This window comes from Enhydra lutris, unplaced genomic scaffold (genome assembly GCF_002288905.1).
Source record: "Enhydra lutris kenyoni isolate GAN:26980312 unplaced genomic scaffold, ASM228890v2 scaffoldscaffold20, whole genome shotgun sequence".
NCBI lineage: Eukaryota > Metazoa > Chordata > Mammalia > Carnivora > Mustelidae > Enhydra > Enhydra lutris.
In genome coordinates this window covers 7387501-7414921 of record NW_019154104.1, presented here as the reverse complement: position 1 = coordinate 7414921, position 27421 = coordinate 7387501, and the positions used below count along the sequence as shown (strand labels likewise).

General features: G+C 37.5%; 1 protein-coding gene across 2 annotated transcripts in view; it reads right to left on the bottom strand.

Moving 5' to 3' along the window:
* The window catches only part of LOC111148622 (galactosylceramidase), a 60929-nt gene that overhangs the window by 2720 nt on the left and 30788 nt on the right, over positions 1 to 27421 (bottom strand). For both annotated transcript variants that reach the window (XM_022505348.1, XM_022505349.1), the window contains 8 exons: positions 26885 to 27009; positions 24640 to 24767; positions 12222 to 12311; positions 11388 to 11474; positions 9045 to 9195; positions 6862 to 7042; positions 4650 to 4813; positions 3212 to 3288 (listed from right to left, as the gene is read on the bottom strand). In XM_022505348.1, coding sequence (XP_022361056.1) covers positions 3212 to 3288; positions 4650 to 4813; positions 6862 to 7042; positions 9045 to 9195; positions 11388 to 11474; positions 12222 to 12311; positions 24640 to 24767; positions 26885 to 27009 — 1003 coding nt within the window. The remainder of the gene's footprint in view (positions 1 to 3211; positions 3289 to 4649; positions 4814 to 6861; positions 7043 to 9044; positions 9196 to 11387; positions 11475 to 12221; positions 12312 to 24639; positions 24768 to 26884; positions 27010 to 27421) is intronic.

Genomic DNA, 27421 nt, shown 5'->3' with positions numbered 1-27421 from the left:
AGAATTACAATGCGCTGGGCCTTCATTTTGTTCTTTCATCTTATGGAGAAAGATACGGAGACATGAGACTCTAAGTCAAAATCACAGGTTCACCGGCAGAGCTGGAACCCGAATCTTAGTTGTCCAACTCCACGTTCAGGGAACCCACATTCCTGCTGCCACACACATGCACAGCCCTCAAAGTGGCCACCAGGGACTACTAACCTAGAGCCAACCCATGGTCATACGGCCCAGGTGCCCTGTACCCCCTCCCCACTCCCGCCGCTGGCCTCCAGGCTGCTCCTCACAGCAGCCCAGTCACGAGCGGCCTCCTCTGCCCAGAACACTCTTCCCACCAGGCATGCCTCAACTCAAAGAGCACCAACTCTAAGAGTCCTTCCCTGGTCTCTAGACCTGGAGAATCCTGACAGGGGAGCCACCTTATCTCATTGTCCCGTTTCGTTTTTGTTTTTGTTTTTGTTTTCTTCACAAATTAACTGACTGATTGATTTGTTTGATTTTCTTACTGTTTTAGAGCAAGAGGCAGCCATTCTGGCCCACAGGCCAGCCACCTATTATCAATAAAACGTTACTGGAATCACAGTCACATGCATTCCTTTACCTACTGTCCGGGGCTGCTTTCTCACAATACAAGCAAAGTTGAGCAAAGCTGCACAGACCAGATGGCTCACGAAGCCTAAAATATTTACTATCTGGCCCTTTACAGAAAGACTTTGCCAACGCGTGTCCTAGAAGAATACAGGCTCTAGAGAGCAGGAACCTTGTGTGTCTTATTCACTGCTGCATCCCTAGCACCTAGGAAAGTACACATAAAAGGTGCCTAATAGACATGTATTAAAGGAAAGAAGAAAAAACATCTAACCCTAAGACAACCTACAGAAGCTATCCTCCTTTTACAGATACGGAAACAGAAGCTCAAAGAGGTGAATAACTTGCAGGGAGTCAGCAGGTGTCAGCAAGGAAGTCTGCACACAGATCTGCCTGGTCCAAACATGCCTGCTGCTAACAACACTCACTTAAGGGCCGCCTGGGTGGCTCCGTGGGTTAAGCATCTGCCTTCGGCTCAGGTCGTGATCTCAGGGTCCTGGGATCGAGCCCCATATCGGGCTCCCTGCTCAGTGTAATCTGCTTCTCCATGTCCCTCTGCCTCTCCCCTCTGCTCATTCTCTCTCTCTCTCTCAAATAAGTAATAAAAATAAATAAATAAATAAATAAAGGATGCTCACTTCATTCCCTAAGGGAGGAGGGACAGAAATGAAGATGTGTGCTGTTTTATACAAGGTGGTCAGGAAAGAACCTGAAGGGAACAAGGGAATAAACTATGTAATCCAAGATTTTGGAAAGTCAACACACTTTAAAGTGTGACACTGGATAATAAAAGACAAACCAATATAAAGAACAAAGTTCAGAAATAACCTATCCACATGTGATGATTTGTTACATCAAAAAGGTGGCCTTTAAATCATAGGCATAAGGACAGTCTATGTAATGAATGAGGATGGCCATCCATTTGTTATGAAAAAAAATTATATTGGGCTCATCCCCTTTATGATTACAAGTAAATTCCAGATGTATTAAAGCCTTCAACATGGCGGGGGGAGGTGCCTGGGTGGCTCAGTCAGTTAAGCATCCAACTCTTGATTTCAGCTCAGGTCATGATCTCGGCTGGGATCAAGCTCCATGTGGGGCTCCTTGCTCAGCAGGAGTCTGCTTGGGAGTCTCTCTTTCCCTCTGCCTCTGCCCCTTCCCCCCTGAAATAAAGAAAATCTTAAAAAAAAAAAAAAGACTTCAACATAAAAAAATCCTAAACTTTGTTTATTTTATAAAAAAAAAATGTTCCTCACCTTGAGAAAGGTCGAGGTCTTCTTAAATAAAACACAAAATCCATGAAAAAAAGTGAAATATTTGGCAGAATCAAAATTTAAAACTTCTATTCATGAAACATACCATGGGGCAAAAAATACACACAACAGGACAGAAGAAAATTATCTGTGACATACATAACAGACAACAGGTCATCACTCAGAATATATAATAAATTCATATGAATCCATCAGAAAAAGAAAACATAGTAAGAAAATGAGGAAAGAATGCAAACGGGGAACTTCAGAGAAGAGAGAAAAATACAAATAGCCAATAAACATAATAAGGGGTAAAGTTCCCTAATTATCATGGAAATATAAATCATATCAATTAGTTTGAAAAATAATCCTTAAAAATAGGTAATATCAAATATTATTATAACTGCTATAAAACTAGATACAGCTTGGCTAGCAATAGGGCAATACCTGTCAAAATTCAAAACACAATTACATTTCTAAATGTCTGCCTAATCGAACAGCAGCACACACGGCCCCGGAGGCAGCTAGCAGACCCGCCCCTCCACATGCACATCAAGCCAGCCCAGACGCCTCCGTTCCACGAGAGGGAAGAACTAGGAACAAAGCTGTGCCCATCGAGGGTGGCAGAGTTCAACACACAATGCTGTTCCCAAACCAGGTGCTCAAAACGTATTGTTACCACCTGAAAAACGTGTAGTCATTTTGGGTGGTTGGCTAAGAGACACGAACAACCTGAAAACAGTATCTGATTTCCATAATTTAGCTGCTGTTCTAACCTAAACCAACTTAGGGCAGAACCCTATTGCCAGAGAGCAGCCCTGTGTGACACAGAAGTTTCCACACAGCATCCCTTGGACGCACGTCCAGCAATAACTCATGATCACCCAGGGATGTAGACAAATATGTTTAGATGCCGTGATCCTACAATTAATCTGGTATCTTCTTTGACAAGGGTCTTCACGGAAACCAACTTCTAAAAAATTGTACTTATCACTGAAAACCAAATTATTCTCAACTACCAAAAATAAATTTATAGGCTCCAATTTATAATCTTGGTTCAGCCAACTTGGAAAAAAAATTGATTCAATTATTGACTATCTACCAATTACCCCTGAGTTTAAAAAACAGAACCAAAATTCTAAAAAACTGCAGAGCGATAAATTCAACAGCTGGTGGTTCTCCTGCGGGCTTACCCTGACACACACTATCACCCTAGGGTCTGCTGGTTTGCTGGCATCCTGGCAGATTCTCTGCCTGTTTCCATTACTACATTTATCACAGTTTTCCCCTCTTACCTGATAACAGAAAATGCCAGAAAGTCACAAGAAAAGAATATTTTACCTCCAGGCATGCTGGTCAGCATTACTTACGTTAATAATTAGCGTGAGTGTATACCATTTTTTTGCTGTAACGTCAACATGTCCTAAAGCATATATGATCCATCCAGCTGCAACACAGAAAGATTATCCTGATATATTTTTAAAATCAAAAGCACAGAATCACAGAGCTCAGTTAGGGTACTTAGACAGCATTTATATGTAACAAAGTAAGCCTTAATAAAGATCTACATTTCCAGATCTACCACTGATTTAAAACAAAACATCCTTCCTTCAGGCATGCAATCCACAAGCATGTCCTGGGATCCTCCTCTGGGCCACATATTCTATGTGAGTTCACAGGAGAACCAGTGAACTAAACTCACAAACCAACCACTGTATAATGTGTCAGCTTCTACAGTTCAGGCACAGATTTATACTCAACTGGACTGGATAAAAATAAGGAGCAGTGGTCAAAGGTCACCACAAGATTTCCAGCTGGCCTAACTGGTTACATGAGAATAGCATGAACTAAGAATCAGAAAACAATGAGTTAATTTGGGGATAGGTTATCCTTGAATGCCTGAGAGTTAAGAATAAGATGTTGAATGGGCAGTTTAAAACACAAGAACAGTGGGGACTAAAGACCTGGATGTAAATTGCTAGTTCCAGCTCTGCTACGAGCTCATTTTGAGACTTCGGGCAAATCAATTAACCTCTCTGATTTGGATTGGACAGTCAGCAAGGAATGTTCCAGATGGGTCATGCTATGATTCTGCAGTCCTACTCTACTGTCCTTATAACCCACTCTTTCTTTTTTACTTGTGGAGCCCTTTCCACCTTAGGAGGAGGCAAAGAGTGGCACAGGAGAGAAGGTTTTTCACAAATGCAGGGAAGTCAAGAGGCAAGCAATCAGGAAGACACAGCACCAATACGGTCTTTTTCAACAGTGGGTGTACCAACACCAAAGTGAATTAGAATTCAACACGGACATATTTTAAGCACCTATCCTGGATAAAATACTATTCTACATAAGACAAGGGCTGTTCAAGATGAATGTAAAAAAGTCAAGCTGTTTTCAAATTATTCAATAATCTGGGAAACAGAATTTCTCCATTTTAAGCAGACCAACCCCTCTCCTTGTATTTCCGTAAGCACACCAACACACTCTGATAGTCTTGCTTTTTATATATGGGGTTTCCCAGTCATTCTCTCCCTACTACATCCACCTCACCCCAGTCTATGTGAATCCTACCCTGACAGCCTCACTCAGCTCTACCTGAAAAAGCTCGGCACTATTTTCTTTTACACTGCTGCCTCTCTAATTAACTCTCCAATTTTTAATCATTTGGTTTTTGCTTCCATGTGCTGAATCTCTTCCCAGTTAGACACCCAAGCCCCTTGAGGTAAAGCTCTCTCATTACACAGTAAGTGACAAGCTCACCGTGGCGTATGTCATAGCAAGTCATGTGCTACAGAAGAAGTCACTTACCTAGATCACCTGTAACTCTGTAGGTTCCATTTGCAAAAATCCAGAAGAAAACTCCTCTGGCGCCTCTAATCAAGATACCACCTTTGTTTACTCTTCCGGCAATGAACACGCCTCCCTTCTCAGGAGTCTCTATGTAAACGTCACACGTTACAGTCAGATTGGACCTGCAGAATGAAACCGTTAGTTAGCGCTCTTAATTATGCCTCTCCGAATGCCGCACAGACGTGTCCCTTCACAGCCACACGCTGCCAGACTTCTAATTGAGGTGAGTATGTGATTTGCTTAGTCTGTGCGTGTAGCAGGGATAGACTTCAAGAATCTTGATTCCTGAAAAAAAAAATCTCATTGATGACAGTTTTAAGTTTTATGTGGCTGAAGTTAAGTCATTTCATTGCCTCTTTTAATGTAACTGGAAAAATAGTACTTATTGTTTTTAAGTCTCTTAACACATCTCTTATCTCTCTATAATAAAACAACTTCTCATCCTAAGAATGTAACATTAGAAGAAGGCTACCTCGAATCCAGGAGGAAATATTGGGAAACAGCACATGATAAATAGGAAGAGCCTGAATCTGAAAGGGTCTCGGAAGTCAGGGCCAGACGTGTAGATCTGCCTGGGCTGCTGGCGAGAGTCACTGCATATTCCTGAGCAGAGGGCTGCACGACTAAAGCAGGGCTAAGAAGGATGAAAACAGTCCCTTCTCGAAGGGCGTCACTGCCCTTTCCTCATTCTTTCTCGTTCAAACTATGTCACTCTCTCCCTCCCTGCCTGCTTCCCTCTCTTCCCACCTCCTTACCCACTGCAGCGGTCAAGATGATCACTGCTATTTAAATACTGCAAAATCTTCAAAGTTATGAAGATGTTTGGTTACTCTCTGGACGGTGCTCTATCCCATCTCTACGACAGTTGAAGAGCCTTGGTTTTTCTAGAGTCCCTGCCAGATAGAAGTCTGGGTTCGGGGAGAGCCACTCTTCTGTAGCACTCACAAGCAAGGAGGGTAACAGTTGTTGCAGAAAGTTAAAGGTTTTCTATGGTGGCTGGCTTCCAAACTGGCAATCAAAATAATGGGGCCATCCCTTAGACAAGTAAACCCAGCTACCTGTTTCATAATAAGACCACAGGTAGCAAATGAAAAAAATCACACACCTCACTAGCACGTTCAGAAAATCGAGATACAGTGTCTACTACAGAGATGTGGGATAAATGGCATTTTTGTTGTATAAAAAGACAGGCCATGCAGGGTTATCCTAAGTTAGGCAAGCATTCTTCATTGTACCCCAATAACTCTGGGTTCTAGAAACCAGGTAACTAAAAATTTCTCGAGACTTACAGCAGAGCTTGGAACTAGAATTGGGATTTCTAATAGGGACTAAGGCAACAGAGAAGGGATAAGGACTTTCGGCAGCATGCCACAGATAAGTCAAGGCTCTTCTCAGATTTATCATCCCTGCCTAGTCCAATTTCCAAGTAATAGATATGGCTGCTTGGTGACTTGGCGTTAACAGCTACTATCACAAAACCTGGAATGTGTGAGTTTTGTTTCACAGAATTATACTAGTTAAAAGAAAAGGTAGAAAAGAAACACCTAAAACAGGTATAAATCAGTACATTAGAATCCCACAAATGACTTTAATAATGAAGGTGAAGTTTTGGTTTGGTCATTACGTTTGAAGTGTAGAATAAATATAAATTGTGTCTTTAACAAATGCCTAAAGAGAAGAGTTGAACTCACCCACCAAGTAAAAGCTGATTTGCTTTTCACTATTGCCATCTACCGTCAGCCGGTGAACAGATTTTCCACGAAGGCTAAAACAGTGTAAGTCTACAATGCATCCAGCAGGTGGCAACACCAGATCAACAAATCAACTCCCTACTACAAAATACAACTCCCTACAGCAAAACCAAAAATACACAAATCACTAGATCTGTTTATAAATATTAAATTACAAGTGGATCCAAAAGTCCTTAATTTTTACATTAAAAGCAATCTATTCCTGCAACAATCACTATTAAACTGGCAAATATGAGGGAAGGACACTGAGGCAGCATAACCACATGCTGGCTTGTCGCCTTGATATTCAACAATTACCACACACCCATTAGGTTCTTGTACAAGGAAGACCACTGAACAGTCTTTGCTTCAGAATGTACCTGACAACATTACAAGGTTATTTTGGCTAGATCTACATTAAGGACACCAATTTTATATACCATTTGTAATCTCCTATAATACTGATGGTGCTGTACGCATCAGCAGCCCAAGTAATGGGCCGCTGATTGAGAACTTGGCGCAGTGTGAAGCGATGCTCCCCAGGGTCTTCGATGTTCGTAAAGTATTCAAAGACGCCAGTCTGATCAGCGAAATTTGGAGCTTCACTAAAAAACGGGTAATCTGTTCAGAACACAATTAAATTCTCTGGTTAGTATAAAATCCTTATAGAATCTCTCTTCTCTGATATTTTATGGCACATTTTTTAAACACTTTTGAGAAGTCCTAAATAAGTAAATGATACTTATAACAAGCGGAAGTTTAGGGGTTAAGTTAATAAAGTACATCATCATTATTATTCAATACCAATACGATCAGTTTGATAGACAGACTTTACATATTTAATCCATGCAACTGCATAAGAGGAAACATCATAAGTTTTAGAGAAAGGCAGACCCAAGATTTAAATTCTTGCTCAGTCTGTCCCGCTGGCCAACTTGTTTAACTGCCCTGTGTCTCAAGCACCCCCCTCTCTATGCGGGCATGCGGATAAGAGAATTAAATGAAAGAAAGCACGTCAAGCGTGTACATAAAGCAGCACCTAGCAAGGGCTCAATAAGAGCTAGTTTTGTTATTTCTAGCGTCTGCCAAACAAGGTTCTAAGTCCCTGGTCACAGTCATCAGCTGACAGAAGATTAGGAAAGGCTCACTATGTCAACCACAGAATTTAAATATTACAAATTTTCTTTTCTATTTCTAAAATGGAGCAGAAGCAGTTGGGCCTCAGCTATCTTTCAATCTTTTTTTTTTTTTTTTGGTTTAATTAAATTACACTCTTACAATGACAAAGGCTAGAGAAGAGCAAATTTAGTCATAATCTTACAGCTAATTTCACACTTCATACTTTTCTAAATGTTTTCCTATTCATCATTTGAGAAATTAAGAAACACATAAAGGAGCGCTACAGCCTGACTTATAGTTTTTAGTTTATTTTGCAGTCAATAAAGCATTACATTTTAGATTTGAAGGTTTAGGATTGCTTTTCGGTTTTCAGGTCATAGAATAAGTAATTCTGGTGTTGGGGGAACTTCTCTCTTATTCATGAGGCCGTATCCCACACAGACTCCTTTACTGAAGACAAGAGGAGTTACTTGGCCACGACACAAGTGAGCAACAGACTGCAAAGAAATTTCTGGTGGCCTATTCACGCATTCATCTAAGAGGCCACTTCAGAGAACTGGCAGGAAACGAAGCACAGAGCCTCCGAGGGTCCCTGTTGTCTCTGTTCTGCAAATAACTGAGAGGACTCCAATACACAGTCCAAGGGGCCTCGTACTGCAATTAACCCACATATCTCTTCCTGGGAAAGGCTGCTGAGACCTGCGGCCGTGACTGTGACCAGGAGGGGGTAACAGGAAGTCTCCAACCAGCAGTGCTGCAAAGAGCAGCCCTACAGACAGGAAGTTCAAGATGCTCTCTCAATGGCAGTCCCCTTCCCTGCTTCTCTCCTACAGCTATGGATTTTAGGAGCAAAGAAGAGAGCGACCTGACCCTGTCTGTGAGATCCAGAAGCTGTACATCTCCTGGTCACCAAGTTCTGTCACTTATTGAGTGATCTGGGACTATACCCACAATGACTGTGCCTTCCAACTTTTCAAGCAGTTTTCTTACGTTACCTAAAATCAAAAGCTTTTCTAATAGGTTTAGGACAGATCTTCCTAGAAAACCAGGAGGGTGTAAGCATAAAATTCCCACGTAGATAATAAGGTGAAGCACCCACGGGAAGCCTAACTGCTCTCAGCATTCAGTCCACTAGCCCTGCGGAAAGTGAAGGACCTTGACCTCCACACTCATTGAGGAAACCAGGAATGGCTTTCATGAGATGTGAGTAACAGAGCATTGGCAGGGTCACAAACCTTAAGCTTCCCCAAAACCAAGTTAGGATTATAGCTTTCATTCTCACAATGACCTCTCCGTTTTTTTCTGGCACTGAAAAATACAGGGCTTGCAAGCTGAGTCACCTTGAGGTAACAAAGAAACAAGGTCTCAGTTACTGCAAGGACACTGAGAGCTACATTTTACAGGAATTCTATCACGCAGCCGTCTGACAGGTAGAAATCTACCCACTAGTGCTAAAAAGGGAAACCACGTTAAGTTTTAGTAAAAACAAACAAACAAAACTTACCAACATTGAAATCATCTTTATAAATCCGTGGGAAGGGCCTGGACTTTGGAGGCAGTGGGTAGCTGCCCTTGGTCCCCGTGGTGAGAGTGGTGAGCGTGAAGAGCTCGTCCTCCTGCAGCTCCAGGGTGAAAGTGCCGCCACTGTCGAGAAGCTGGAAAACGAAAATGCGGAGGTCAAGGCCAGGTGCTTTGGCTCATCTCATTTGGGCAAAATCAACTTTTTGAAAAGTCAACTTAAAGAAAAGCCAGACTCACTTCTGCTAAAACTTCATAACCACTCAGGAAGGCCACATCCAAAATCAAGGCCTTGGGATATTTTTCTTTAAGTTATTTAGAAGATCTTATAAAATTATACTTTGTAGATAGGATTTTAAAAGAATTTCTCTCAAAAGCGACATTAAAGATGTGGAGAAAAAAAACAAACAAACAAACAAAAGAATTTCCCTCCATGGAGGAAGAAAGACTAGATGACACCAAAATTTCTATTTGTCTATTCTTTGCTATTACACTGTAAGCTCCTCAGAACCCATGTATATTCAATACACATAAATAAGAGATCTGCTTATTTACTTTTTAGGACTTTACTAAGGGAGAAAAATCCAAAAAAAAAAAAAAAACCTTCACTGATGACTCAGCTGTTAATCACAGAAAACCTTTAATTAAGAAAAAAAGGTCCTACTTTTGACATGTTCAATATACATTTAAATTAGCAAGTCAGGTTTATGTCACATTTATGCTTTTGGCAGCTTAATCTTTTTAAGCCACTTCGCCACAAAATGAGGGGGTTTGAAAATACACACCTCCTAGGGTTGCTGCAGGATTTAACAACAAACTGTTTACAAACTGCTTCACTCAGTGCATGACCTTCCCCAGAGAAACACTCCCTACATGGAGGTGTTCTGTGCTGCATGCGGACCTCTGAAGACACCAGAATGCTTTGCATAATTAACGTAGGCATTACATGTATGCCCATTTCAGGAAATATGAGCAGTTTTTTTTTTTTCTACTTTGACTTCAAAGGGCTTATACCATATCTTTGCTTTAATAATAACTTATTGGTGAGATCCATGAAATACCTACCACCACATTCTGGCTCAGGTAATAACCCAAATGATATTATTTTTCCTGCGGGGAAAATTGATTTTAATATGCTATATCTAGCAATTTGTTGTGCAAAAAGCAAACTGCTCTTTTTTTAGAATTTAATGCAGAAATGGTGTTCAATCATTGATAGTGACTAGTTGATTCAGAAAACATTAATAATTTCCAGGAAAAGTAGATTTGTGTCAATTAGGTGAAGTAATGTGTTCGCTTGGACCAATTCACATTCTTTGAAATGTTTCCTGAGGAACTACCATGTGCTAATAAGTACGATGGTAGGGACGCAGAGTAAAAAGCTAAATAAAGCAGGGCTCCAGTCCTCAAGGGGCCCAGTGTAGTGGCGAAAGTGCTTAACTAGGTAAGCACCTGCTCCTATGGTGCTATGCTGGTGGCTGTGAGCTAGGACTGGTGGGGAAAGCCTTAGCAGAAGCAGCACCTGAGCTGAGTCTTGAAGGACAACAAAGACATGAGGAGAAGGCATTCTAGGAGGAAGAAGAAGCAAGTACAAAGTCACAGAGGGGAGTGAAGTGGCACGGCACGCTCTGAAAAGAGCAAGAAGTTTGGTCTGTGAGTACAGGCCATGTTAGTAGAACAGGCATCAAGAAAGGAAAGCCATCTTTTATCTCATGAGGTGGTCACAAGAGTCATGTGCTATGCTGAGGAATGTGAACTCACAGGAAAAATCACTGCGAGACTGAGCAATGTAGTGACAAAATTCGATCTGCATTTTAGACACATCATTGTGGTAGCAGTGTGATGGGTGGCCAGACAGGATCAGACTGGAGGCTGGAAAAACAGGAAAGAGTTTCCAAAATCCAAGAGAGAGATAATAAGGAACAGAAATAAGCAGCAGCAGTGGGAATGGAGAATGAGGACTGTGCAAGAAGAACATATCAGTGATAGAATGCTCTGGATTTGACTGATGGTGGTATACAAAGATAGGGTGGATGGGAAAGATGGTCTCAGATAAGACTCAATTTTCTGACTTGGGCAGCCAAGGGATGGTGGTACCATTCACAACAAACTAAATGCTAAGACCAAACACACCTATATTCCATTATGCCTTGGGGAGGACTTCTATTTAAAAAACAAAAACAAAAACAGCTGGGGACACCTTTAGCTCTATTATACTTCAGTTATAAAATCAATTATAAAATTAAAATTTCTTAATTCATTAATTAAATATCTGTCCTCTTTTACTAGTTGCAAAGCTCAAAATACAGGAATTTATTTTATAAACTACCCATAGAGAATCCAGTTGTTTAAAAAGAAATCTCGTAGATGGTCTTCCAAGCTTTGTATACCACACCTGTAGCTCTGGTATTTCACTCTGAGGAGAAAAAACACACAAAAAGGCATGGTTGAGTGGTTCATCATATCTTCTGAGGCTTTCCAAAATTAATACCAGCAAGAATGAGCCCCTGATAATGTGCAGTCTATTCCTATTTGCCAAAGACCCACCTCAAATCTTAAATAGTTAATGTTCTGAAAGTAGGAAGATATTGTTCAAGCAAATACTTTATTTCTTATAAATACCACAGACTTTTGGCAAATGTTTAAGTAAAAAGATTTTAGTGTCTTTGCTTCAAAATACTATTATCCCTCTGTAAAACACTTTTTAGGAATTTTCTAGTATTAAAAACAATTTTTATGCAATTAGTAGTCAGAAAAAGCACAGTATTTTCTGTGTTCAAAATTAACAACAGGTAGAAACAGCAAGTATCTGGTGTCTTTTTATGTTGTTGGGTTTTTTGTACAGAGTACTAAAAAGATCAATGCTTGAAAGTTCCTTAGACTACTGATGCTTCTACCAACAAGAACAATTTTGTTACAAACTGACTTTTGTTAAGTGTTCTTCAAAGTGACAGAGAGTTTTAGCCACACGGAGTTTTGCCTCTTAGGCTTCTGTACTGTTTGACTAAGACCATTCAGCAGATAGAAGATACCAGAGCCTGTATCCATTCATATGCAAACACTTAACAGCTCCTAATAGAAGACTTCACTTATAAACTGCTAGCCTGTGATAAAATATATAACTTCTCAAATCAAAACCAAAAAAGAAGTCCCACATACTTACAAAGGACCCTTTAAGAACAAAGGTAGCAAACTGATGTGACACATTGAAGTAAGGCAGAAACGGCCGTATACACTTAGAATGTTTATGGCTCTAGGAGAAAAAAAAAAATCACGTAAGTTATCCAAATGATATACAAGCCACCTTAGGAAAAGAAAATTAAACATTCATTGCCCTAAGATTAACAGAAATGGCACATATTAGGTAATAAATATGAGTTTATTTCAAATTTCTAAAGACTTTTTTTCTAATATAACCTACACTGGAAGTCTACTGTGGATGCCTAGTCAAAGTAAAGCTCAATGGCATTTCGACTGAATTAAACTGAATTCATGGCTAAACTACAGAGTTATTTTGTGGCACACAGATTAATTTTTACATTATAATTCTTTTCCAAGTAACATACATCAAATAAAACACAAATACTTGTATGTTTTCACTGAAAAGGCATCTCATCTAAATAGAATCTTCCTATACAACTAAAGTCAGCACGTACGTATAACAAATAGTTCTCACACTGACATCATTTTTTACTAAACAGTCACTACTACAGATTGGGATCAAAAGAATTATGAGACATAATCCCTACTTCAGGGAATTCAATGATCCCAGAGCACTTAAGCAAAAGGTTCTGGGCCAGGCTTCATGGACAGTAAAAAAATTATAATTGTAGTTAGAGATTCTGACACCTCATCTTCAGTAAATGATGTACAACTAGAGAGAAAATCAAAAGGAGAAAGGTAATTTGCACAATGCTATCACATAGCTTGCCTGGATTGATATCTATAGATTACCTCACCCAGCAACAGAGATGCACAAGCAACATTCACCAAGGAACACTATATTCTTAGCCATAAAAGAACTTTTAATACATACCAAAAGATTCAAATCACACAATGTATGTCCTCTGTCCACAAGATAAATTAAATGAGAGATAAATAATAGAAAAACCTCTAGAAAAACTCCAAAATGTTCAGAAACTAAATAACAAATTTCTAAAAGAATAAAATTTCTCAAAGAATAAGTAGAAATAAAAAGGGAAATGAAGAATTTTGAGTTTATCAAAATAAAAATACAATGTATGATTTGTGGGATGCCACAAAAGCAGTATTTAGAAGCAAATTTATAGCACTGAACACTGATAAGAGAAGAAGGATATGAGACTTCAGCTTCCACCTGGAGATCCTAGGACAAGAAAAGCAAATTTAAAAACCAAAGTAAGCAGAAGGAAAACATTAAAGATCAAAGGAGAAATCAATTAAACGAAACCCAGAAAAATGAGAGAATAATCAAGAAACCACAAGCTGATTCTTTGAGATCAATAAAATTGAGTAATTTCTAGCTGGACTAGTCAGGAAATCAAGACAGAAAGAAAGAAAACACAAATTGCCTTTGTCAACAGTAAGAAAGGCTACATCAGTAGAAATTCTATAGATATATGCAGAATAATAGGGACTAACACCAATAACTTTATGTCCAAAAATTGAATGAAACTGAAAAAATTCGTGAAAGACACAAAAACCAGGGGCACCCAGGTGGTTCAGTCAGTTATGCATCGAATTCTTGATTTCAGCTCAGATCATGATCTCAGGGTTGTGAGACTGAGCCCCATATCAGGCTCCACACTGGGTATGGCACCTGCCCTCTCCCTCTGTCCAATTCCTACCTCCCTCCCACTCTTAAAGAAGGAAAGAAAGAAAGAAAGAAAGAAAGAAAGAAAGAAAGAAAGAAAGAAAAAGAAAGAAAGAAAGAAAGAAAGAAAGAAAGAAAGAAAGAAAGAAAGAAAGAAAGAAAGAAAAATACAAAAACCCAAAGCTTACTGAAAAGGATACAGATAACCCAAATAGCCCTAATGGCTGTACTGGGAAATTAAGGTCAACCCTGAAGCTTTGCTCAAACATGAAGTAAAGCTACTACAAAGTTGTACACTGCCCGCTTAAGCACTGACATATACCCCATGCACACAGAGCCTACCAGCCAAGGCCAGGAGACTTGCTAGCTCCAAACATAAGGAAACCTCTGTACAGTCATGTAATGACCACTAAGGTAACTAAGCAGAGGCTTCGGGGCCACATATAATAAAGCTGACAAAGTATAGAATTTGTTCAAGAAAGTCACTAAGCGAATAAAAAGCAACAACAATAAAGAATAACAACCACAAATGCTAGACAGGGGAGAAATCTGACCTCCAGAATTGCCACAATATATTATGTAATATGTCTAATATTCAACAAATAATTATGAGATTTGAAAACAAAACAAACAACAACAAACAGGAAAGTGGCCCATACACAGAATAAAAGCAGTCAACAGAAACTATGTCTGACAAAGCCCAGGCATTGCTTGCCACATATTAGACTTACTAGACAAAGACATTAAACTGGGTATTTAAAAACGTTCAAAGGAAACCACATCTAAAAAACTGAAGTAGAGTTGTACTTCCAGAATGACAGTTTAGGAGCTCCATGAAGCTGTATCCCTTAAAACTGGTGAAAAATATTTTTTAAAATGGAAATGATCCAGAGCTCCTTGGTGGCTCAGTCAGTTAAGCAACCAACTCTTGATTTTGGTTCAGGTCATGATCTCAGGGTCCTGAGAGCAAGTTCCACATTGGGCTCCATGCTCAACACAGAGTCTGCTTGAGATTCTTTATCCCTATTCCTATCACTCGGTTCCTCCCCCAACATCTTCTCTCTCTGTCTCAAATAAATAAACATAATCTTTGAAAGAAAATGGAAATGATCCTATGGGCATGCAACAAATAAACATTTATTCAAGAAAATCTACAAAAACTCAGTAAAAAGAATAAGAACCTGTGACGTTTAAACCACGATCTACTCTGTCCCTGTCCCTCTCTTACCCAAGCGGAAGAAAACTGCATGCTGAGTAGGTGCAGCCAAAAACAGAGGGCTCCCTCCTCCCAATTCACAGCTGAAGGCTACAGTAGCTTACTGGGAGAAGCAGGTGGTCAGCGTTTCTCACCACCCCTCCCCCGTCAGATATTTGAGGTCAAGGTTAAGTAGCAGCAAGTATGGCTAGGAGGCTGAGGGCTCCCTTCCTCTGCCCAGCTCCCATTCATTGGTTCACCTTGGAATACTGAGATTAATGGGGTCCCAAACCTCCGTCTATCAACCCTGTGCTCCTAAATCAGAGGTGTTACTAAGAGAGAAACAAGAGATCTTCAGTAAGATTAAAAGTGGATTCTTCATCAGAAATAACAAAAAGTAACACATTCAAAATGCTCCAAAAAAAAAAAAAAAAACCCACTGTCAATCAAGAATCCTATATCCAGCAAAATTCTTCAAAAAATGAAGGCAAAATGTACTTCCACATTAAAAAAACTGAGAGAATGTGTTGATACCAGACACAACTGTTATAAAATATCAAAATGAGAATTTCAAGCTGAAAGTAAATGATCACACACAGTAATTCAAATCCACAAACAAAAGTATAGGCAAATATAATTAGTAATTATAAAAGATAGTAAAAATGCCTATTCCTTTCTTCCCATAACTGATTTTAAAAGCAACTACATAAAATAATATGTAAATAATCATATTGTTGGCCTTATAAAATATAGAGATGTGATACAACTGCCAATAATAGCATAAAGTAGTCAGGTGAGGAAAAAACTGTAATAAGGAAATGTTACCAAATAATAACTCAAATCCACAGGAATAAATAAAAACAACCAAAAACAGTAAGTAAAAATAACATAAATATTATAAATACATAATTTCTCTCCTTTATTCTCTCAGATTTTTTAGAAGACTTAAAATTATATATTAAGTTGTAATTATAACAGGTCTTGTTAGGCTTATAACAGATAGAGGTTTAACATATATAATAACAACAAAACGTGGGAGAGAGAATAGAGCTATATAGGAATAATGTTTCTTTTTTTCTTTTTTTTTAAGATTTTATTTATTTATTTGACAGAAAGCATAAGCAGGGGGAGCAGCAGTCAGAGGGAGAGGAAGAAGCAGGCTCTCTGTCAAGCAGGAAGCCCACTGCAGGGCTCAATTCCAGGACCCTGGACTCACGACCCAAGTTGAAGGCAGATGCTTAACTGACTGAGCCACCCAGGTAACCCAGGAATAATGTTTTTATATCTCACTAGAATTCGGTTAATATGAATCTGGAGTAGATTCAATTAAGTCAAGATATACAACCCTAGAACCACCATACAGTAAATAACTCACTAAAATACAGTGGAAAAAATTAAAGGAATTAAAATGTTATATCAGAGAATATTCACTTAATGCAGAAGACAGTAAAGAAAGAATAGATGAAGAACAAAATGAGACATACAGAAAAAAAGTTGACAGATATAAATCCAACTATATCAATATTAACATTAAATATGAATGGAATAAACAACTCAATCAACTAATTACATAACAACTAATTACATTTTTAAAAGCAAGATCCAACTATATGCTGTCAAAAGAAGACATATTTTAGATTCAAAGATACAAACAGATGAAAAGTAAAAGGAGGGTAAAACATATATTAACAGAAACCACAAGAATAACTAAAGTAACAATAAACAGACTTTAAAGCAAACAAAAAATTGTTGATAAGGTAGAGACATTTTATAATTATAAAAGATAAGTCCATCAGAAAAATATAAGAATTATAAACACATATGCACCTAATAAGAAAGACTCTAAATACATAAAACAGAATAAGAGAAAAGAGGCCAGATGATTCAACAATAGTAGTTAAAGACTTCAATTAGTTGCTATCAACAACAGAGAGAACAAGGAAACAGAAGACTTGAATGCTATAAACCAACAAGATCTCACAAATAGCTACAGAATAGAATAACAATAACAGAACATACATTCTTCTCAAGTACATATGTAATACTCTCCAGGATAGATCATATACAAGGAAATAAAATACAACTCCATAAATTTAAAAGGATTAAAATCAAAGCATATTCTCCAATCTTAATAGAATGAAATTAAAAATCAATAACAAAAAATTACAAAAGCTCATAAAAATGTACCAAATAATTCCCTCCTAAATAAGCAATGGGTCAAAGAAGAAATCACAAAAGAAATTAGAAAATAAAATGAACAATAATGAAAATATAACAGAATATAACAGATTGTAACAGTCATTAAGCGTCTGCCTTTGGCTCAGGCCATGATGGTCCTGGGACTGAGCCCCATATCAGGCTCGCTGCTTAGTAGGAAGCCTGCTTTCCCTCTCCCACTCCCTCTGCTAATGTATTCCTGCTCTTGCTGTCTCTCTCTGTCAAATAAATAAATAAAATCTTTTAAAAAATAACAGAATAAAAATGAAAATATAACATAACAAAACTTAAAGAGATACAACACAGCTGAAGTACCACTTACAGAGTAATTCATAACTGTAAATACCCACATAAAGAAAAAGAAATGCCTCTATGCTAAGTGAAGTAAATCAGTCAGAGAAAGGCAAATATCATACGATTTCACTCATACATGGAATTTAAAAAACAAAACAGATGGAACATAAGGGAACGGAAGGAAAAATAAAATAAAAAAAACAGAGGGAGGCAAACCATAAGAGACTATTAACTATAAGAAACAAACTAAGGGATGTTGGAGGGGAGGTGGGATGGGCATTTAGGAAGGCACTTGATGTAATGATGAGCACTGGGTGTTATATGCAACAGATGAATCACTAAATTCTACCCCTGAAATTAATAATACACTACATGTTAACTAAACTGAATTTAAATAAAAAATTTAAAGAAAGAAATATCTCAAAAAATAACCTAATCTTCTACCTACAATCTTTTTTTTTTTAATATTTATTTATTTATTTGACAGAGATCACAAGTAGGCAGAGAAGCAGGCAGAGAGAGGAGGAAGCAGGTTCCCCACTGAGCAGAGAGTCTAATGTGGGGCTCGATCCCAGGACCCTAGGATCATGACCTGAGCCGAAGGCAGAGGCTTTAACCCACTGAGCCACCCAGGTGCCCCTCTACCTACAATCTTTAAAGAGCAAACTAAACTCAAAGTTAACAGAAGGGAATAAAGATTAGAGTGGAAATTACTGAAATAAAGACGAAAACAGAGAAAAATCAACAAAAGTTGTTTATTTGAGAAGATGAACAAAACTGACAAACCTTTAGGTTTTCTAACCAAGAAAAAAAGGGAAGACAAATTACTAAAATCAGGAATGAAAGAGGAACATTTCTACTAAACTTACAGAAGTTAAAATGTAATATGTAAGAGAATACTATACACAAACATATGCAAACAAATTAGGTAACACAGATAAAAGAGACAAGTTCCCTGAAAAATACAAACTACCAAAACTGACTCAAAAAGTAACATAAAATCTGAATATACCTATAAGAAGAGGTTGAGTCCATAAACCAAAACTTTCTTGTAGGAAAATCACAAAATCAGATAGCTTCATTGATTAATTCTACCACACATATAAAGAATTAATACCAATCCTTCACAAATTATCTTAAACATAAGAGGAAGGAACATTTCCCAACTCAGTTTATGAGGTCAGTATTGGGTGAATACATCAATCAGAGAAAGACAATTATCATATGGTTTCACTCATATGTGGAATATAAGTAATAGTGCAGAGGACAATACAGGAAGGGAGGGAAAACTGAATGGGAAGAAATCAGAGAGGAAGACAAACCATGAGAGACTCTTGATTATAGGGAACAAACTGAGGGTTGCTGAAGGGGAGGTGGGTAGGGGGATGGCATAAATGGGTGATGGGCATTTAGGAGGGCACACGATGTGATGAGCACTGGTTATTATATGCAACTAATAATCATTGAACATAATACCAAAACTAATGATATACTATCTATTGGCTAACTGAATTTAAGTAAAAAAATAAAATAAAATATAAAAAACAAAGATGTTACAAGAAAAGAAAACTATGCACCAGTATTTCTTACGAATCTGGACACAAAAATCCTCAACAAAATACTAGCAAATCAAATCCAGCAACAAATAAGAAGGATTATACATGATGATGAAATGGAATTTATCCCAGAAATGCAAAGCTAGCTTAGCAGACAAAAATCAGTCAATGTAATACACCATAACAATAAAATAAAAAACAAAACCACATGATCATCTCAATAGATCCAGAAAGTATTGGATAAAATCCAGTACCCTTTCATAATAAAAGCACTCCACAAACTAGGAATAGTAGGGAAGTTCTTCAGTCTTATAAAAACTATTTACCAAAAAACCACAGCTAACATTACACTTAAGATTGAAATTGTTTCCCCTGAGATCAGGTACAGGATAAGAATGTACATTCTCACCATTTCTATTCCATATTTACTAAAGCACAATTAACCAAGGAAAAAAAGGAAAGGTATCTAAATTGAAAAAAAGAAGCAAAACTATCTCTATTTGCAGATGACATAATCTTGTATATAGAAAATCCTCTAAGAATCAACAAAAAACTACTAGAACTAAGAAATAAGTACAGAAAGCTTGTGGGATACAAGATCAATAGGTAAAAATTAATTGTATTTCTATATATTAGCAATGAAAAATCTGAAAATGCTATTAAAAACACAATTCATTTAGAGTTATGCCAAAATAATACTCAGAAATAGTAACTGTAACAAAAAGAAGGGCAAGACTTATACCCTGCAAACTATAAATATCTTTAAAAGAAGCAAAAGTAGGGGCGCCTGGGTGGCTCGGTGGGTTAAAGCCTCTGCCTGTGGCTCAGGTCATGATCTCAGGATCCTGGGATCGAGCCCCGCATCGGGCTCTCTGCTCGGCAGGGAGCCTGCTTCCCCTTCTCTCTCTCTGCCTGCCTCTCTGCATGTGATCTCTGTCAAATAAATAAATAAAATCTGTAAAAAAAAAAAAAAAGGCAAAAATGTAAATATATGAAAAGGCATCCATCTTCACGCACTATAAGATTTACTATTGTTATAATGGCAATACTACCCAAATGATCTACAGATTAAACATAATCTCTATCAAAACCCAAACTGGCCTTACTGCAGAAATTGACAAACCAATCCTAAAATATCTATGGAAATGCAAGGGACCCCTACTAGCCACACAATATTGAAAAAAAAAAAAAAAAAGTTGGAGGATCCATGCTTCCTAACTTCAAAATAAAGAGCTATAGTAATTAAGGCACCATAATGCTCCCATAAGGATAGATACAGAGGTCAATGCAATAGAATTGAGAGTCCAGGAAAAACTAAAAATAAAAAACCTCATATTTATTGCCAACCGATTTTCAACAAAGAAGCCAAGACAATTCAATAAGGAATGAACAGTCAAAAAATGGTGCAGGAACAATGAGATGATACCCACCTGAAAATGATAAAGTTGGACACATATCTAACCCTCTATTAAAAAAATTAAATGGATCAAAGACCTAAATGTGAGAGCTAAAACTATAAAACTCTTAGAAGAAAGCATAGGTATAAATTTCATGACCTTGGATTAAGCACTAATTTCTTAAATATGACACAAAAACATACAAAAAAAGAAAAATATATATATATATTTGATTTCATCAAAATTTAAAACTTTTATACTTGAAATGACATCATTAAAAAGGGAAAAACAACTAATATAATATTGTATGTCAACTATACTGTAATTTTTTAAAATAAAGTTTAAATTTTAAAAAGGAAGTGAAAAACCACCTACAGAATGGGAGAAAATGTCTGCAAGTCATACATCTGATAAGGGACTTTTACCTAGAATATGTGAAGAACTCTTACATTTCAATAATAAAAAAAAATAATAAAACTCTTACATTTCAATTTCAAACATCCCAATTTAAAAATGGGCAAAGGGTCTGTCTATATGGGCATTTCTCCAAAGAAGAAATACAGATGGCCAATACACACATGAAAGGATGCCCAACATCATTAGTCACTAGTAAAATATAAATCAAAACTAAAACTAAAATAAGATACCACTTCACGTCTCCAGAATGGCTATAACAAAGAGACAGGCAATAACAATTGATGACCAACAATCGTTGGTCAGGAAGATGAAAAATTATTTCTATTTGCCAATCATTTACAAAGAAAATGCAATGGAATCCACAAAAAAGTTACTAGAACTATAGGTGAGTTCAGTGATGTTGCAGAAAACAAGATCTTCATACAAAAATCTACTATATTACTATATACTGGTTACTACTTGAATGCAAAATTTAAAAACTACTATTTACAACTGGGGCGCCTGGGTGGCTCAGTGGGTTAAAGCCTCTGCCTTCGGCTCAGGTCATGATCCCAGGGTCCTGGGATCGAGCCCCACAACGGGCTCTCTGCTCCGCGGGGAGCCTGCTTCCTCCTCTCTCTCTCTCTCTGCCTGCCTCTCTGCCTGCTTGTGGTCTCTGTCTGTCAAATAAATAAATAAAATCTTTAAAAAAAAAATAAAAAAATAAAAAAAATAAAAACTACTATTTACAATAAAATTGAAAATGTGAAATACTTAGCCAAAATTTGATAAATGATATGAAATACCTGTACATTGAAAATTATAAAATACTATTCAGAGAAATTAAAGAAAACTTAAATAAACTTGAGGTTATGTCTTGCTAAAGGGCTGCAAGGCTTGATATTGTTCAAATATTAATTCTCCTTTAATTAATCTATAGATGTAATGCAATCCCAGTCAAATCTGAGCAGGCTTTTTTTTTTGGTTGAAACTGACAAGCTGATTCTAAAATTCACATGGGACGGGGCACCTGAGTGGCTCAGTGGGTTAAAGCCTCTGCCTTCAGCTCAGGTCATGATCCCAGGGTCCTGGGATGGAGCCCTGCATCGGGCTCTCTGCTCAGCAGGGAACCTGCTTCCCTTCCTCTCTCTCTGCCTGCCTCTCTGCCTACTTGTGATCTCCGTCTGTCAAATAAATAAATAAAAATCTTTTAAAAATGAAAAAATAAAAAAAAAAATTCACATGGAAGTACAAGTGACCTAGTAGAGCCAAAACAACTTTGAAAAAGAACAAATCTGAAGAGCAAACACTAACTATTTCTAGGAACTGTTTTATACACACACATCCACACACACACACACACACACAGAGTAATCACAGTATTGGTGTAAAGATACATAAATAGGTCAAAGAAATAGAACAGAGTCCAGAAATAATCCTATGTATACTAACTGACTTTCTACAAAAGTGCAAAGGCAATGCAATAGGAAATATAGACTTTCCAGCAAATGGTGCTACAAGAGACAGATACCCATATGCAAAAACTTCTTGGATAACACAGCAAAAGCACGTTCTATGGAAGTACAAATGAATAAACCGGACTTCATAAAAATTAAAAACTCCTGCTCCTTCATAGACACTGTTAACAAAATGAAAAGAAAAGCTACAGACCGGGAAATTATCTTTACAAACCATGGATCTGTGATGGACTTGGACCCAGAATATGTAACACATAAAGAACTCTCAAAATCCAACGATAAGAAAAAGTCAACAAAAAATAGGCAAAGGACTTAAACACACACCTCACCGAAGAAGACACATGAAGCCCAAGCACATGGAAAGTTCAACATCATCAGTCATTAGGGAAAGGCAAGCTAAAGCCAAAATAAAGTGCTATATCATATATACTGCGAGCTGAAATTTTTATAACTGATCACAGCAAGTGTTCACAATGATAAAGAAAAACTAGAACTCCAATTATGCTGCTGATGGAGATGTAAAACAGGATAACCGTTTTGGAGAAGAGTTTGGCAGCTTCCTAAAAAGCTAAACAGAAGCATATTATTTATTATCCAGCCAATCCATTCCTATGTCTTTACCTAAAAGAAAAGACATAGATTCCCATAGAAAGCCTGTGCACAAAGGTTCATAGCTTTCTGTGTAGTAGCCAGAAAGTAGAAACAAGCCAAACATCTACCCACAAGTGCATAGATAAAAAAATCTACGGTGTGGGGTGCCTGGGTGGCTCAGTGGGTTAAGCCACTGCCTTTGGCTCAGGTCATGATCTCAGGGTCCTGGGATCGAGCCCCACATCGGGCTCTCTGCTCAGCCGGGAGCCTGCTTTCCCCTCTCTCTCTGCCTGCCTCTCTGCCTACTTGTGATCTCTCTCTCTGTCACATAAAAAAATAAAATTAAATTAAAAAAAAAAAAATCTACGGTGTGTCCTTACAATGGAATACTACTTAGCAATAGTAGATTGCTAATAGCAATAGATACAGGTGTATCACAATGTGGATGAATCTTAAAATAATTACCCTGAGTGAAAGCAGCAAGACAAAAAACTACATACTGAACTGGTTCCACAGAGACAAAACTCTAGAAAATGCGAACTAATCTATAGTGACAAAAAGTAATGATCAGGAAAGTCACAGGGTATGAGGAGAAGCGGGACAGAGGGAATATTTAACAAGGGACATGAGTACTCTTTGGGGGGCTTATCTAGATTGTGACGATGGTTTGTTGAGCATTTACCTATTGTAAGTCATAAAATTGTGCACGTTAATTATGTGTTTGAAGGGAACCAGAATATGCCACCAAAAGATAGGCCACTTTGGTATAAATATTATTTAAAGTTGAAGGTATTTGAGATTCAAAAGATACCGGGACAAAGTCTTCTCTGAGCTTCCCTTAGCTTACTCAGAGCGGCAACTTCTGGGAAGTAAGACTGCCACAAATGGATCTACTCTGTAGGATGGATTTACTCCCAGAAAGGAGAAATGAGAATAAAACCTACCCCCAAATCCCTTCTACATAGGGTTTTTTACAGCCCTGAAGGAGAGGGAAAGACTGCTCTCCAGTATAGACATACAGTGTCACAATCATTCTTGCTTATTCTCCTGAAAACCCATTTATCTTCCCAAAAAGTCATTTATTTTCCATTAAGTGCCCTTTCTCCCCTTCTCCCTTACTTATTCCTCTGGTATATAAAACCCAAATTCTAACCACCCCTCAGGGTTACTCATCACTAAGCATCTCCCATGTGTATGCACGTTGCTTGCACAAATAAATTTTTCTCCTGTGAATCTGGCATTTTTTTGACAGTTTAATATGTGGGGCCTCAGTTTCTGAACCTAAGAGGGTATAGGAAGTAGCTTCTTCCTCCCCTACATGTTATTTGTCATATGTCAATTACACTTTGGTAGAGCTGGGGCTTTTTAAAAAGGAAGTGCTTCATTATGTTTTCTTTTTTTTTTTTTTTAAGATTCTATTTATTTATTTGACAGAGAGAGATCACAAGTAGGCAGAGAGGCAGGCAGAGAGAGAGGGAGAAGCAGGCTCCCCGCTGAGCAGAGAGCCCCATATGGGGCTCGATCCCAGGACCCTGGGACCATGAACAGAGCCAAAGGCAGAGGCTTTAACCAACTGAGCCTCCCAGGTGCCCCTTCATTATGTTTTCTACTGTTTTTCTAATTCTAAGAGAGTCAGTTAATTCCATAAAAACAACAAAGAATTACCATAGTTTCAACGATGATGGTGAGGTTACCTAGACCATCAGTCAGGGCCACGTAGCTTCCTCCTTTCTCTAAGTGACCAACTGTCTTCAGGTAATACCAACCTGGTTGAGTAAACTGAGTGGTATGAGCTATAGAAAAGCAGAGAAAGACCCAATAAAATAGTGATGGAAGAGTTTCTTTAAAAAATAAAGCTGTCTACTGGCTTGAATCTGATTGAGTCTAACAAGCTTTTTTTTTATTTTAGAAGAAAATACATGCCAATGTCATGTTTCAACTTTTGAATAATTAATCCAGTTAAATGGTACAATTGTAGTAAGAATAACTATAGTTAGAATTACCGCTAAACATAAATGAACTACACCATTAATTCAAGAGTATTGTCTTTTTTTCCCAAGAATAAAATAATCTCTTCTGAACTACTGTGCCTCTCTATTTAACTCATCCTAATATAACTACAAAAAATAAGACTAAAAATAGCTAATATTGCACTTCAAAAACTAAGCTTTATGATTTCAAACAAGTTTTATTTGCAGAATATATATTTACTGGGTACTTCCAAAGCTGGCTCTGAAAATGTACTGAGCAATATTTCATGTCCCCTTCCTACCCCCAAAACACAGTGACAATATTAGCAGAGTACATTAGTTCACCTAGATAATGTGGGACAAACAATTACAAATTTAAGGGGTTAAGCAATGAGGACATACATACAAGCATATTTTTTAAAATGTAATTTAGAGTTTAGAATAATGTTACGGGGCGCCTGGGTGGCTCAGAGGGTTAAAGCCTCTGCCTTCGGCTCAGGTCATGATCCCAGGGTCCTGGGATCGAGCCCCGCATCGGGCTCTCTCCTTGGTGGGGAGCCTGCTTCCTCCTCTCTCTCTCTGTCTGCCTCTCTGCCTACTTGTGATCTCTCTCTGTCGAATGAATAAATAAAATCTTTAAAAAAAAAAATAAAAATTAAAAAAAAAAAAAGAATAATGTTACGATTTCATGACTAATACCATCACTACAAATCCTTCTGAGGAAAATATATCAAATAAAAAATAAAATCCCCAAAATAAAGGTTTAAAAGAAAACAACTTCACTCCAAACTCAGATTTTTCCTACGAAAGCATCCTGCCTTTGAAGAAATGGATTTTTTTAAAGACTGCAGTTATGATGTTAAAACAAAATGGTCATAAATGCTTTAATTTTTTTACTAAAAAAATTATAGAAAGAACTTGAATATTATCCAACAACAGGATTTTTATTCTGTTTAAATTATATTCATTTTTAGCATGGTTATATCATTCATGAAAAAGTGGTAATTGTCAACCACTGTCTGCATGATCTCAACGTCCCTTGTGACTAATAACTGATACTGCGACAAAAATTTTGTTGCTACAGCCCCGCTGATTGTCTTTAAACTATTTTGAAACTTACGTAAGTGTAGATAACGGATGGATGTGTAAAGTGTCTCCTATCTGGCAAGGACTTAATTGATTTCCTCCCCTCCCTGCTATGGGAAACCCAACCTGTCTCCATTTGCAATTTATCTCAAATTCTTTTACTCTAAATAACTTTGTACTGTTTTTGACTTCTCCTTTGAATTGATTGATTCATCTGCCTGGTTCCTACATAGCATGAGAAAAGTCTTTAACATGTGTTCATTTTTATGTGCATGTGAGTCATGATTTTACATTTTCCTTAAATTATCTATAACAATACTCATCAGTATAAAGCTACAATATCTCACAGAACCTTTACATCTACTTACTCCTTTAGTAATTCATTTATTTTGTTAGCACACTATTCTCATCAACATAATATATTAATACAAAGCAACAAAATGTCTCCAAGACTAATTTTAAGAATTTTAGATACTTGAGTTGCAATAAATCTTTATAAATACATCATTTCATTAGAAATTATAATTTATAATTATACATTTATCAACTATTTCATGTATTTGTCTCCATCACCAGATGAAAAGCCTTTTCCCTCCTCTCTTTCCCCTTTCTTCCTCTTTTCTAAGAGCCTGGTCTTAGGATAGCCAAGACTGGAATACAAAAAGTAATTATCCAAAAGGCTTTTAGAGAACACTATGGCAAATCTTACTTACAATAGAGACAAAACTTAGAACTTACACATCACACACACACACACACACACACACACACATAATTAGTGTAATCCCTTTTGTTTTCTGCTTTTTCTCCTTAGAGAGAAATCTGAGGCATGAGAGATGGAATCTGAACCATACCTGATACCCAGATAGGAGACTCTACTACATAGTGCCCACTCCACGGCTCCTGAGCGGTCATCAACCCACATCGTCCGTAAGGCAACTGTTCATAGTAACTAGCCACCAAATTCCAAGCAATTGTGCTAAAAGGTTTATTTGATAAAAGAGAAAGGCCAAAACAGTTTGTGATCAAAAGGTAAATGTCAAGAAAACTATAGTAAAAAAAAAAAAAAAAACCTTATTAGAATTTATATAAATATATGAGAAGGAGCAAAAATGACCACCCAAAACAAGAAAATATAAGTCACCTAAGTTCATTCACATTTTGAAAACTTCAGCGCTGGATCCATCTAGGTATTTTTAATGGTGAATTGCATAATTTAAAAACACAAATGTATATGGGATATATAATTTTTGCTGAACAGTGATGTAGCCAGAAGATGAATATGCTCTACCAGTACCAGACATGTCACAGATTTAAGTCAAATACAAATAAAGGCTTTATCCATACCTGCTTTCCCTTCGACAGTCAGCCTTCTTAATGCCCCAGTTTCA